Genomic DNA, 15,734 nt, shown 5'->3' on the forward strand with positions numbered 1-15,734 from the left:
CATATATAAAATAGTTTTAAAGATTATTTAAAATCTGAAATTTGTTATTTTTTTCCCGGGTTTTAAACTTAAGATAAACATTGATGTGAACCGATAATTTAGTTTTAAACAGGTTTTGGCAAAAAAGTGAACACACACACGCAAAAAAAATTACTTTCAGGCCTAAAAGAGTCAATTACGCAGCCAATTACAGTAAATAATTACCTTTTTTCAACTGTATCTCAAACCCACAGTAATTCACAGACCTCCGACAGGGTTAATCCAGTTTTTACAAAAGAAAAGTCCTCTAAAATCACTCAAAACAAAAAGCCTCGCGGAAAAAGGAGAAAAAGTCTAGCTACAGTTTGAAACGCTAGCTAGCTTGTCGGCTATAGCTTATACTGAGCTTACACTCAGAAAACAAGCTAGAACTTAGAAATGAGAATTTACAGCTTTTCTCAAAGACAAAAACAGAAAAGTATAATTGTTTTTTACATATTGAGGCTATGTTACTTCAGAAATATCTGGAAAAACATCCGTTAGCATTAGAAAAGCTAAAGCTAACTGGCAGGGATTTTCAATGCTTCAGTGTAGATTCTTTGCCCTCTCCTCTTTTCATATTTTTCTTCTATTTTATTTTAGTTTAATTTGAGGAACACAACAGCAAAAATAAAAGCTAAACTTCTTCTTTTACACAGGATCAATTCTAAATACCTTTTTTTAACTATATCTCAATCCCACAGTAATTTACAGACCTCCGACAGGGTTAATCCAGTGTTTTACAGAAGAAAAGTCCTCTAAAATCACCCGAAACAAAGACGCCTCGCGGAAAAAGGAGGAAAACGCCAGCTCTGGCCACCCTGTCGCCGCTTATCATTTCAGGCTCTTTTTTTTCTGCAGGAATGTGAACAGAACTTGACAGTTGAAATTGTCAGGCTGCTTCCTGCGAGCTAAAGCTAAATAGAGCGATCTCACGCACACAGGCGTACGGGGGGAAGGGTTTCCTGCAGCAACCTTTCATCTTCAGCTGATGACACTTTCATACACACAATCCCGCAGTGTGTGTGTCTGCAGGGTCCAGATAAAACAGTGTAATTCAATGGAATTTGGACGTCCTCATCGATTAATTACTGTATTATTACACACTATTTATTATCGATCTATCACCAGCACTGACTGACTGATGTTTATTACAGGGAGCATCAGACAAATTGAATACTCAACAAATCAGATGTTCGTCTTGAATGTTCTTCTTTTTAATTGATTATCAGTTTAATAATAATAATAATAATAATAATAATAATAATAATAATAATAATAATAATAGATACAGATGGAAGAGAGCAATACCACTCCAAATAGTAGGGGGCAGTGTAGCCTTATACAGTTCTGGAAAGAAAATTAAGAGAGCACTCAAAAATTATGAGTTTCTTTGATTTTACCAAATTGAAAACCTCTGGAATATAATTAAGAGGAAGATGGATGATCACAAACCATCAAACCACCAAACTGAACTGCTTGATTTTTTTGCACCAGGAGTAAAGCAGCATAAAGTTATCCAAAAGCAGTGTGTAAGACTGGTGGAGGAGAACATGATGCATGAAAAAAAAACTGTGATTAAAAACCAGACCAGGGTTATTCCACCAAATATTATTATAATATTTCTGAACTCTTAAAACTTTATGAATATGAACGTTTTCTTTGCATTATTTGAGGTCTAAAAGTGGGAACACTGTCGCCATGTTCACACTTTAAATTGCCCTCTATAACATCCATGCAAATGTAAAGAATGCACGCCCTGAAATTAATATTTTAGGCCAAAACTAAGAACAAACATATAAATTATAAACAAATTCTTGAAGGTAAATTATTAAATACAGAACATGTTATTTTGCAGTTTTTCATTCTCTGATATACTATGTAAAAATGATTCCACAGAACTGACATTTTAGCAAAGAGCTCCACATTCCACGCTGGCTGCAACCTGGTATGTGTGTTTAGTGTGTGTTTAATTGTTTGTCTAAACCCTTCAGGTCCTTTTTGCCATTTTTGGATACATATTTGGTTGACCAATATTTTGGTGCATCTCTACAGTGACGATTACATATTTTGGAATGGACACATTAAAGTTTGGTTGGTTTGATTTAACTTTTTTTTTTATGTTCGTAAGTATATTCTTACACTGGTAAATGCACTAAATAGTACACAGTGTAATGAAAGCTGCTGCATTTTGATATGATGAAAACTGGCTATATAAAGCATATCAAAGTGCTTCAAAGTATTATTATTATTTTTTTTTACCATCACAAAGAGTTTTGTAGTCTAGCTACAGTGTGAAACGCTAGCTAGCTTGTCGACTATAGCTTATACTGAGCTTACACTCAGAAAACAAGCTAGAACTTAGAATTTAGAATTTACAGCTTTTCTCAAAGACAAAAACAGAAAAGAATATATATTTTTTTTACATATTGTTACTTGTTAGAAAAGCTAAAGCTAACTGGCAGGGTTTTTTTTTCAATGCTTCAGTGTAGATTCTTTGCCCTCTCCCTTTTTTCATATTTTTCTTCTATTTTATTTTAGTTTAATTTGAGGAACACAACAGCAAAAATAAAAGCTAAACTTCTTCTTTTACACAGGATCAGTTCTGAATCCTGAAAGCTAGCAAATGACTCAGTTCAAACAGTGATTTCCGCCGCGGTCTTTCACAGTTCCAACCTGATATGATGAAAACTTTCTATATAAAGCGTGTCTCATATATATATATATATATATATATATATATATATATACATATTTTTGGCCCTTAATGACTAAAACCCACAACAACAGGCCTCAAATACACTTCATCTCTCAATCTTCATTTAAGATGCACAATAAAATGGAGCGAAAGATAAACGAGGCAAGATGTTCCTTCCGTCCGTCGTCCCCCCGAGTACTGCAGCATTGGCACACGGTCTTCAGCAGAACTCCTCCTGAGGGTCGCTGGGCGTGTAGGTGATCGCTCTGCTCTTGGTGGAGTGGGAGCAGCCGTTGGGGTGGTGGTTCAGGAGGCTTTTTCGGGTCGGGTTGGTCGAAGGCTCCGTCGGGTCGCACACCGCCACCACGGTGGTCTCCATGCGGGACAGGGTGTACATGCTGCTCTGCCGAGCCACCTGCAGACGCGTAGCCCTCAGCTCCAGCTCGTCGTAGCTGGACAGGCGTACGAAGGGGCACCAGCGGAACGCTCGCTTGAAACCGGCACGAAACCTTTGGTAAAAAAAAAAAAGAGGCGAAAAACATTTAACTGTACACCGTAAAATGTGATACGTTTTTTTAAGTTCATGTAATATAATTTTTAAGTACAATGAACTTAACAAATACATATACATATATATTTAAAATTAATATATATTTTCCTGAACTTGAATTTAGTCTTCTTTCTGGTTTCATTCAACTATTTTTTTAAATACTCATAGAAAAGTAGATGAAAGAAAACAGTAAAGAATTAAAAGTACTGAGAGCACAGTGAGAACACAGAGTTACTGCAGCTCAGTAAATGATGCTTGTTCTTACAGCCTACAACACAGAGAACAAGCATTTAATCGTAATATGTGATCTACAAGTTTACCTAAGGTAGCCCCGGGGGGGAATCACTACACACTGATGGTGAGTGTTAGTCTGTCAGAAACTGTTGGACACGCCCAGTATGCAAATAGATTGTGACAGAAGCCAATAGAAAAGAAGCTGTTAATGGTAACAGACTAAACTCAGTTATTATAAGTTGATTCAACTCAAAGATCTCAGTTTGAATAGTACAGTTTATGTGCTCACAAATTCAGTTCAACTAACTCAAAATAGTTGAGTATTGTTTAGAAATATCCAATTTTATGTAAAACAGACTTCATTTATTTTAGTTCAAACAACTTCTGGATTTACAGTATGAGTTGAGCATCTACACTTTAAACCCAGAAGTTGTTTAAACTCAAATAAATTAAGTCTGTTTTACATAAAATTGGATATTTCTAAACAATACTCAACTATTTTGAGTTAGTTGAACTGAATTTGTGAGCACATATACTGTACTATTCAAACTGAGATCTTTGAGTTGCATCATCTTATAATAACTGAGTTTAGTTGACTGAGTTTTCCATTGGCTTCTGTCACAATCTATTTGCATACTGGGCGTGTCCAACAGTTTCTGACAGACTAACACTCACCATCAGTGTGTAGTGATTCCCCCCCGGGGCTACCTTAGGTAAACTTGTAGATCACATATTATGATTAAATGCTTGTTCTCTGTGTTGTAGGCTGTAAGAACAAGCATCATTTACTGAGCTGCAGTAACTCTGTGTTCTCACTGTGCTCTCAGTACTTTTAATTCTTTACTGTTTTCTTTCATCTACTTTTCTATGAGTATTTAAAAAAAATTGTTGAATGAAACCAGAAAGAAGACTAAATACAAGTTCAGGAAAATATATATTAATTTTAAAAATATATGTATATGTATTTGTTAAGTTAAGCTAAAATGTGCTAATGCACTAATCTAGGGGGATTTAGACCAATTTCTACATTTTAAGTAGTTTATATTCAAGTGTTTACAGTCGCAATTAAAGCCATGCGTGTATGCATATTTGTCTAATTTGCATACTCATAAGCCAGTGCAGAGCTCTGTTATGGTTTAAAAGCCATTTTGTTAGCATTAATTAGCTTGTTTTAGTGTTTGCGTGTGCTTAATTGAGCTTTATGTGTAACTGTTTTTCTTTTTTTTTCTTTTTTTAACCAGTAAGGTTGGAGGTATGTGTGTGTGTGTGCCTGTGTCTGTGTGTGTGTGTAGTCCCTCCATTTACTAAAAGCATGGAGAAATCTATCAATGAGCTGCTGTTCCTGGGTTGCCAGGTCTTTGATGTTAGCCTTCAGGCTTCAAAAGCTACATGCTGAATGAGGGAGCGAGCAGCTATAATGGGCATTTCCACTGCCAGTCCTTTTGTGCTCAATCATCACGACATGTAGTATATCAGCATCAAGTCACTGATAGACATATACATTTTATATATATATGTATTATATATATATATATATATATTTATATAAATATGAAGGCTTTAGCTCAACAATTCTGATATTGGACAAAATGTTCTTTGAGTGATTTCATCGAAGAACAGGGTGAAAGAAGGATATAATACATTTTTGAGCCTTTTTGAAAACATAATCTATATTTTTTAGAAGAAGAGATCCAATGACCAAACTTATCCAGTGAACACTTTTTGTTTGAGCACTTTTTGTGCGCCAAAAATAAAACGCAACACACACTATGCTGGTCAAGGTTTTTATAACCTCCCTCACCAACAAAGTCCCACTTAGATCAGATAAATAGATATAGATAGATAGATACTTTATTGATCCCAGAGGAGAAATTCTAGAACCATCCAACCAACCAAACCATCCAACCAAATCAGCAGCTGATATGGTTTTTTTTTAGAAGGGAAGTCAAAAAGTTAGCTAGTATCTCCAAACAAAGCAGGACACGTTTCTAAGCTCTTAATCTTTCTGGCACATACTTTCAAATAAATATGTCAAGGTCATTTCTTTTTTTATATAAAAGGCTATTTCATCATCATCACCATGAATAAGCCCTCGGGAGCACACCTGAGCCATCAAAGAGACTTCAACGAGACTAGCTTTTAACCAGCATGGAGGAGGAGAGTACTCCAGGTTGCCATGACGAAAGCCCTTGGAGTTAAAGAAAAAAGGTCTTTTGTGTTTGAGGCTGGTGGGTTAAGCGTTTTCGAGCGTGGAGGTGGAACGAGTGGGATTTCGATTGGGTTGAAACGTACCAGCTTGTGTTCTTAAAAGCAGCAGTCCATAAGACCGTTTCTTGTAAATTAAAAGCAGTATTAAATTACTAAAAAAATATTCTACCTTGTGGTATCAGTGTCCTTTCATGACCGACATACATTCATCCTACACTGTAAAACCCGATAAGCTGACTAAACTCAAAACTTTTATTGTAACCGATTACCTGGAAATAAATTTTAAGTTCATGTAATATAATTTTTAAGTACAGTAAACTTAACAAATACATATACACATATATTTAAAATTTATATTTTCCTGAACTTGTATTTAGTTTTCTTTCTGGTTTCATTCAACTATTTTTTTTAAATCCTCATAGAAAAGTAGATGAAAGAAAACAGTAAAGAATTAAAAGTACTGAGAGCACAGAGAGAACACAGAGTTACTGCAGCTCAGTAAATGATGCTTGTTCTTACAGCCTACAACACAGAGAACAAGCATTTAATCATAATATGTGATCTACAAGTTTACCTAAGGTAGCCCCGGGGGGGAATCACTACACACTGATGGTGAGTGTTAGTCTGTCAGAAACTGTTGGACACGCCCAGTATGCAAATAGATTGTGACAGAAGCCAATGGAAAAGAAGCATGTTGTTAATGGCAAAACAGACTAAACTCAGTTATTATTATAAGTTTGTTCAACTCAAAGATCTCAGTTTGAATAGTACAGAATATGTGGCCACAAATTCAGTTCAACTAACTCAAAATAGTTGAGTATTGTTTAGAAATATCCAATTTTATGTAAAACAGACTTAATTTATTTGAGTTCAAACAACTTCTGGGTTTACAGTGTAGTTCAACGTTCAAAGCGTTTGTCATCAGCACAGTAAGTGAACAAGTTTCGAGGGCAATGGGAGTCACAGGAAGAAGAAAAGAGGGTTACCTGCTGTTGAGGCAGCAGTAGATGATGGGGTTGTACATGGTGGAGCTCATGGCGAGCCACATGACCGCGAGGTAGACCTGCTGGATGGACTTCCTCTTCACCAGCTGCTTGTTCAGGCCTGTAATCAGGAAGTACACGTGGTACGGCAGCCAGCAGATGGCAAAGGTCACGACCACGATGATCATCATCTTCACCACCTGGACGAGCAGAGGGAGCGAGAGAAGGGAAGCATTATCATTTGGTGGGAGGACGTGACATTTGGTCACAACAAGAGAGAAGATTCAGAGGAAACGAGGAATGAAGAATGTGACCCGGCCAGTTTGAGCGAATCTGACCTTCTCAAGAACCTCAAGGCTCCATCATTTTTCATGAGTGATTTTTCATAACTGGAAGTTAAGTAGCAGTATGGAACAAAACTGCATCGCTTTCTACACACCCAGTAGAGCTTAACCCTTTAACGTCTGCTCAACTGTTTATTAGAGCGCACTTTGAGTCACTATATGCTATTATAGAAGGTGCTGAACTTAAATCAACGGAATGGTTCAATCCATACTAACTGCTAAAGATATGTTAAGCTTATAAAAAAATCCCTTAGAGGATGTCGTGCCTTTCAAAATGTACCTGTTATTATTCTGAATTTGTGTTTTAAAGAGGTTTTATAGAAGTAAACCAGAATATTTTATATTTTAGGTACTTCAAAGGAGCCATCTTGCTTAGATGACAGCTTTGTACATCTTCGAAGTTCCTCAGTCAGATTTAACAGTTAACTACTTGAATTTATTGTCCTCTGAATGTGTTTGAGAGCATCACTTGTGTTGTAATGAGGGAAAAAGTCTTCTATTCTATATTCCTGGTTCACATTCCTGTGGATAGAGGAACGTTATTTGTTGAAACAGTTTGGAAAATGGATCTGACAGACCTCTCTTAAAGCTCCACTAGGTAGGATTGAGATTTTGTGCTCGTGGGCTCCCCCTACAGTTGTAGAGTATAATAAATGTTTCAGGCGGATTAGTTTCTCTTTCTCGTCTTCTGTCTTTAACAGACATATTCGGTCTCTTTCCAGCTTCTGCCAGAGTGTCTGTATGTTAGTTTGTAAAGAATGAACCAGTAGTCCTTGTAGAACTGTTAGAACTAAAGGTCGGAAAGCAGGTCGCAGTTCTCGCGGGCGTTGGTCGCGGCCGCCAATAACAAGATTATTTATACGTTTCTCACACGACCTTTCCATTTACACAAACCCTAACATAATGGAAATGTTTGAAGTAACATTCCCAAAACAAACAAACAAAAAAAAAAACATGATATAAATATTCAATTCAATTGATGAATAACTAACGTGACAAATAATTAACGTTACATAACATTTTCCAAATAAAATCACATGTATTTTTATTCACGACATATAATACGTTCTTAATTACAATAATAAATTTTCTTTACTCAAATAGATCAGATATTCCTATTAAATGTTAAATTCCATATTCAATTGAGAGAATAAGTGAATAAAACACTACTAGAATATTTAACAAATTCGTTCTAAGAATGTCCAGAGAATCCAACAGATAAACATTGTAAAAACAAAGTTTACTATTCAGAAAACATTTTAACTAATCAAAACATGATGAAGGAAGCACAGAAATGATAATTATATTTGATTGAAACTGAACGCTTGGCTGAAAGCTGAAAAGACAACGTGAATTATTAAAGATGTAAAAAGAGAAGTTTTGCAGGCGTTTATTGTAATTTAAGTATAAGCTAATTGTATTTATGAAGTTAATTAAATGTTTTTGTTTATTTTGGTGACTTATTGAGTGTTTTCAAGTGTTTTCCTCCTGCTACAAGATCACTGATATGCTGTTGATGTCTTGTTGAGAGTCCTGTTGAGTGTTTTTCATCAACAATTGCCACTCAACAAAGAAACAACTAATTAACCGGGATCAGAACAGTCAGCCCACCGGTGCCACACTATTCCTGCTGTTTCACTGAGTTCAGAAAATTAACCAATTAAATCCCAATTTAACCACAATGACACAGCTAGACACACCAGTGACGGTGCAAACAAACGCATGATTAAAAAAAGCATGCATTGACCGTCTGCTGACGCTTTATTTCTCTTCTTCGAACTTACCAGTGCTGCTGTGCTGCTGCACAATCGCATGGCTGTGTTAGATTGGGGAAATGACAGGACATGACAGGCTTATGAAAAAGGCAGAGCTCATAAATACAATCTGACACTTTCATCAAAAAAAGCGGCAGAGCTCTGAGACTGAGCAGAATTCATAATAATTCCAGAAATACGATTAAACAAACACAAATAACCAATTATCCAATTATGCCAGTCTCTCTGACGAGGAATGAGCCAAATCTTGGAGCAAATTGTACAGATAATAATGACAATTTGCTGAAAAGATTCTCAAAACTGAAATATGTTTTCCTTTATTGCAACATGTATATATATATATATATATATATATATATATATATATATACATACATATATGTATACATATGTACAACTCAGCATGCATGTCTCAGATGCATGAGATATGTAAACGATTACATGATTGTCTGATTAGACACTTGTGGTGTTTCCCACACTGCTCTCTAAGAAGACTCTTAGATCAAAAATACTCTTTTGGATAGTGTACCTCCTGGTGAGAGATCACTGACTCCCCAAAATGCGTCTATGAGGCATCTTTAGAGATTAATTGAGGTTCTTTTTGGGATCCAGTGATGATCAGTTTTGGCTAGGGCTAAATCAGGGTTCCTGCGGGTCCTTAAAAAGTTCTTAAAATGTCTGCGGCAACTAAGATTAACGGAGAGCTAGCTAACATTAGCAGTGAGTTAGCTAGCATATTAAATTTAGTGACAAGCTAGCTAACATACTAACTTTAGCTAGCTAAAGCAAGCTGGCTAACATTACCAGAGATAGAACTGAAAAGGTTAGCAGAAATCTAGGAAAGGGTTAGCAGAAAGCTAGCTAACATTACCAGAGATAGCACTAAAAAGGTTAGCAGAAAGCTAGCTAACATTACCAGAGATAGCACTAAAAAGGTTAGCGGAAAGCTAGCTAACATTACCGGAGATAGAACTAAGGTTAGCGGAAAGCTAGCTTACATTAGCGGTGAGTTAGAACTTAAAGGATTATGACTACATTTTTTTTGTCTTCAATTATATTTAAAGAGGTCTTAAAAAGATCTTAAAAAGCAATAAATTTCACTTTTAAAAAGGTGCAAGAACCCTGTAAATATGCAGCAGGGTGCCATACAACACCACCGACCAATCGCATCTCATCTTTTCGTATCGTTAACAGGTTATTATTATTAATACTCTCCATTCAATTTCAGTAAAAAAAAAATTTCTCAATACACTCATCCTTTCACTCTAAAATGTTGTACATAAAGTTTTATTCCATTTTAAACAATGAACTTCTTTGATCTATGACACTATACAAATTGATTTATACAAATTTTTCAGTGATGTGGACCCTTTAGAAGTGTTTTCCCTCCTAATTATGGTCACTAAGGGTCATTTTCTAATGGCGTCCACGTAACGCATGTTAGCTGACGGTTGTAAAACCCACTATAAGACGTATTATTTGCTAGCTGGAGCTTCTAAGCCCTTCGAAATGAAATCCTGGCTAGGCTCCTGGCATAAACCCATAAACCAGCGCTGAGTGTTTGAACATTAAGCCGCCAACAAGCTCCACCTGGGTGTCTAACCTCTATATCTGGCAATCCGGCTTAAACAAACACATTAGCTGGAGTACAATTTCCCTCCCTACCGACTTCCACCGTGTTTCAGCAAACACTGCCTCGTACCTGTTATGACTAGAAGTGACCCCGGAGATTAAAGCATGGGAAAGAAATGATAGAAGGAAAGAAAGAAAGAGGTGAAAGAGAGAATGAGTAAGCCACTGATTGGATAAAAAAAAACGAACAAAAAGACGAAAAGAGAAATATCAGAGAGAAAAGAAAGTCCGAGAGAACCGAATGAAGGGGCTGAGCAGGAGACACCCTCCCATCTCCAGGAAAATGGTTCTGTGAGATTGAATCATGGAGGAAAAAAAATAAGAGGTTGAAAAGGAGAAGAAGAAAAAGAGGGCTGAACGATTGACTGTCTGTCTGGGTGAAAAAATTATGAAAAAGTACGAAAAGACAATAGCAGAGAAAATGATGGAAAAAGTCTTTTTTAATTCATTATTTTTTAAATATTTGGACAACATTTTGCAAATTTACGTAATAGTGTTACATACATGGTGTGGCTTAGAAACACTTATACCTGTACAAGTTGCTATCTGAGGTGTTATCTTGTGAGTGCAGTTGATCACTGGCCAGCATAGTCATTTCATGCCCTGGCAGTGCTGTGTAAAGCAGGGAGTGTGGGAGAGAGCTGGCTGGGAGAGCCCGAAAATGACAAGTTTAAGAAATAAAGCATTCAGCATCTTTTATCAAGCTTAGTATCGGTTCATATTCAGTGTATTGCCACTGCACAAACCAGCTTTTTTCCAGCTGAAAGGTGTTAAAAGAAAGAAAACACAGAACGAGCTGTACAGGGCTAGAATAGTAGCTGAGCTTTCTTCTAGTAATTTTTTATCAAAGCGTTATTCTCTTTAAAAGTTATACCAACAATTTTCAAATGACAAAAACATCTTAATTGCAATGGAAACTAAAAAAATACATATTTACCATGAAATTGCAGGACAGAAGGGCACATGAAATCAGAGCAGGATTAATCAGGTTTCACGGCTACTGTACCAAACACAGAGCCATCATACATGAATGAATCATTGTGGAGCATGAATAATTGAGGCAAAGGCTGAAATACTGTATCTGACCAAGAACACACACACACACACACACACACACACCGCTGCCTTTCTGTGCCAGTCATTACATCCGGCCGGTTCGCTCACAAGCAGCATGGGAGCGGAGAATGTTAATGACGTCTGCGTTTGGAGTTTTGTAGACGATGAAGAGGAGGAGATGCTCTTCTGTTTGTTAAATGTAATCAGTATTCTCCACCTGAATCCCAGCGCAGGAGCAGACATGGTGGAAAGGTGTCCTGGATGCTTTTTATGATTCCCACACACCGTTTCCCATCTGAGAAGCCTTCACAGATGGAGGTCTGAGCCAGTAATGATCGCTGTTGCGTAACATTGGGATGTTACTAATAACCAGAGGTGGAAAAAGTACTGAAAAATTGTAATTAAGTAAAAGTATCATGCCCTGGCAGTGCTGTGTAAAGCAGGGAGTGTGGGAGAGAGCTGACTGGGAGAGCCTGAAAATAACAAGTTTAAGTTCATTTTTTACACTCACTTTACAATTAAATAAATGAAATTAAATAAAGCATTCAGCATCTTTTTAATCAAGCTTAGTATCTGTTTATATTTAGTGTATTGCCACTGCAAAGAACGGCTTTTTTCCAGCTGAAAAAATTCTACTCAAGTAAAAGGTCGAAAGAGAGCTCAGCATAAAGATCATTTTACCATTATATTGGTGATTATTTACATGCCATTATTTATAGCCATTTAATATTTACATAAAACTAGCCTGCAGTGACTATTAATACCTTCTTAAATCACTCCATGTCCCATATGTAGTGCACTACTTTTAAAACTAACAACTGCCATTAAATAGGGATTAAATCTTAGATGGGCAATTGTGCAAATTAGCAAAAATGAGCAAACTTCTTTGTTAGATAGATATAAAGTATTATGCACTGTTTGGGTGAAGATGCTATTATTTCATGACCTACACAGTATAATACATCACAGTATAATACATAGGGAAGAGGAAGTGATTTAAGGCAAGGTCTCACGAGTACAGAGCTGTTTCTTCCCATAGCTCAGAAACAGATTAACTTTAAAACCAGTTCAAAACACACCCTGCAGTGGGCGTCCGGCGAGCAGTGTGGGTTAAGAGTTAAGCCGTGCTCAAGGGGCAACCAGAGGGAGCTTTCTGAGCCGAGATATCGAACCCACAACCTCGTGCTCTAACTGCTGAACCACCACTGCTCCTGTTATGTCTCCTAAAACCTTAAAACTTGCGTTCTTAAATATATAAGACTTGACTTCCACTTCAAAATCTCACTCAGAATCACAGATCTCATAAATGCAGAACTTGGAACTTTTCAAGCTTTTAGTCTAATTAGGCTAGTTAGGATTTGAATCTTAGAGATCTTGAGATTTAACTCATAGTTTGGAAAATGACTAATAAGCCAGCATTGGTCTTGGCCAGTATTGGCTCTGGTGATCTGGCTAATGCCTGGGAGAATTTAGTGTCGACCAAAGCGTGTCTCCATTGCCTGGCTCCATGTGTAAGATTAGGGTTGGAGCTCCATTCTGCAGAGTGGCTGATCACCAGGATTAGTTCTGCTAAAATCCCTGATTTAGTGTCCTAAGTCCCTTAAAAACCATCCACATCAAAGACATTTTTCATTCTGCAACTTCTCATTCTACTAACACTCAACAATCTGTGAGAAAAAAATAGAACGCCAAATTTTCAGACCTAATTACTGTCTGGAATTTCACTATGGGATTCATAATAATGACTCAGTTATTTGTGTTTTATGGCAAATACACTCATCATCATCCTCATCAAAAAAAAAAATGTACCCAGAAGGAAGTGTGAGATTGCAATGCTGCTCAGAAGGAAGATAAAGGTTATTAACAATAAATGATTAGAAATTTATACTGATATGGAAAATCTTTTTTTCTTGTTGGAATAGCACACTGGAGTGTGTGAAAGTTAAGAAAGATTGTACGAACTTGTTAAATTTAAAATGTTCTTGCACTGTGGTTGGTGCAAACATTACATTCTTTGGTCAACAGAATGGTCTGCATGAGGTGCATGTGGTCATGCATCATTCTGTCGTCTGCCAATGGTGCTGGCACTAACGGGATGTACACACAGAGCTCACTGATCATGATTGTGGCTGTTGGGTCACTCCATGCATGTTGTACATTTTATTAGGGCTGCAACTAATGATTATTTTAGTAGTCAATTAATCTGATGATTATATTTCTGATTAATGGATTAGTCAGCGATTATTTCTGCCATGTCCTCTCTCTCTGCTTGCTGTGGGTACGGCTCTGATTTCTAGCTTACACTATAGGTTCAAAACGATAGAAATAGCTGACAATGGGATTTAAATGCTTTTAAATGTCTAGAAAATTGTCCCTTGAATGTGGAAGGTGCTGATTTTTAGCGAGTAAATGTGAAATCTGTTGTGATTGGAGACGCAGGCCGTGTTTTTGTACCCAGTAATTTGTGTAGTGCTACTAATTGACGATTAATTAATTGACAATGAACATTTGGAGGAATTCTACGAATTTTTATAATTTACATTGTTGATTATATCGACTAATCGTTGCAGCCCTAATATCCTTCAGATCCTTCATGTTATTGGTGAATGCTTCTCCTATCTACTACTACGAACAGTGTGCTATGGTAATACCAGTGTGGCACGCAATGCAACCACTGTGACCATCCTGTTTTCTAGTGCCCTACGATGGGAACCTCTCAAACCCAGACTGTTAATTTGCTTTCAAATTGTTCTCTAAGGCCTCTTAGGTTTTCTAACTCAAAGATTAAAAAGCTTGCGCCACTGGATGACCATACATAGTTAGCCAAGTACACAGATAAGACCTGTCCTTGCTAACCTCACATGCACTGTTGAACATGAAAAAGCTACCCACCAAGTTTCATTCCTTTTGTCTGCTTCCATCTAGATGCATCTATGTTTTGACGTTGAGTGTTTCATATCTGAAAATGTCAAAACATGGATGAAAATCTTCTAGAACATCTTTGGAAGTTCTATGGAAACATTATGTTAAAAAAAATAATAAATCAACCGAACGTGGTTCTTCTACAGCATCATCAAAGAACCCTCTTTTGCAACTTACATTTCCGAGAGCAGCAGAGCCACCCGGCTTGAAAGCTCCTCTCTACACTCGTTTCTCCTTATCTCTGGCTCTTCTATTGATCCAGGAGCGCACAAAAGGAAAAGTACAGCCTCAACAGAAACCCAACTTGCTTTTGTGTGGCGAAACAGGAAACAGCGATAAAAGAAATGGGCGGATTGTTTTTTTTTTCATCAAGGTTGTATGCAATCTGCCGGCTCTGCACAATACAACCATCAATGAACTGATATGGATTCATATCCAGAGGCACAGTGTTGGAGGAAAACAATATGCTGATGGAACAGAGCCGGGCCCTTAAAAACATGTGTATGGTTTGGATTTATCATGTATGTGCCTCAGTCATATGCAAATCTGATACATGGTACGTATATACTGTAAAAATACATGTAGGCAACATATTTTGTACACAAAGCATTAAATGGTCAACTGATTAGTCTGTGAACACATACATACTGTTCATACATGATTTTTGCTATTTGTTACTTTTTGATCCTATAAATTTTCAATTTACAGTTCGTTTGGCACCCACAGACAGGCCAATGAAGTGTTACAAGTGTAGCAGAGACTAGGAAACCCTTTGCTTTGTGTAGGCGAGCATTATCCTACTGAAAATATCACTCTGCACATATCAGTGCGCTGTTAGTGTCCCTCGTATCACTACTATGGGTGAATGACAGCAGTATTTGATAGCTTCACACCAGCAGCTCATCACACCAGCAGCTGGGGCAGTGTGTCGCTCTACAGGCAGAAGGCAGAATTGGAGCACTCACCATAATGACACCACTGCAAATAGAGGTGAAGGTGGCTGGCTGATGGATGGTCTAGATGGTGGGAAATTATTTGAAACAACCCCTCCTGCTTCTCTCAGTCCAGTAACGCTCCCCCTCCCAAAGTCTGTGAACTGGATAAAATGCATTAAAGTGCATCGTAGAGGCATGTCTAGCAGTCAATAATCTCTCACCAGGAGGTACACTGTCCAAGAATTTGTCTCAGAGCCTTTTTTCACAAGACAAGAGAAGTTACTTTATGTGATTTTGGGTCAAGACTAGACGTGTCACGATTTTATTTCCGATTTTAGGGTCACGATTCGATTCGATTCTTTTTTCTTTTTTCTTACAG

The 15,734-nt window shown here is 37.2% G+C and overlaps 1 protein-coding gene and 1 long non-coding RNA gene across 2 annotated transcripts in view; one reads left to right on the forward strand and one right to left on the reverse strand.

Annotated features, from left to right (window-relative positions):
* Positions 1-15,734, forward strand: part of LOC125787717 (uncharacterized) — an 80,292-nt gene that overhangs the window by 44,561 nt on the left and 19,997 nt on the right. The window lies entirely within an intron of this gene.
* Positions 2,773-15,734, reverse strand: part of tacr3a (tachykinin receptor 3a) — a 48,083-nt gene continuing 35,121 nt past the window's right edge. The window contains exons 4-5 of the mRNA XM_022681629.2: positions 6,695-6,891; positions 2,773-3,225 (exon numbers count right to left, since the gene is read on the reverse strand). Of these exons, the coding sequence (XP_022537350.1) occupies positions 2,937-3,225; positions 6,695-6,891 (486 nt within the window). The 3' untranslated portion in view covers positions 2,773-2,936. The remainder of the gene's footprint in view (positions 3,226-6,694; positions 6,892-15,734) is intronic.

Source organism: Astyanax mexicanus, chromosome 25, assembly GCF_023375975.1.
Source record: "Astyanax mexicanus isolate ESR-SI-001 chromosome 25, AstMex3_surface, whole genome shotgun sequence".
NCBI lineage: Eukaryota > Metazoa > Chordata > Actinopteri > Characiformes > Acestrorhamphidae > Astyanax > Astyanax mexicanus.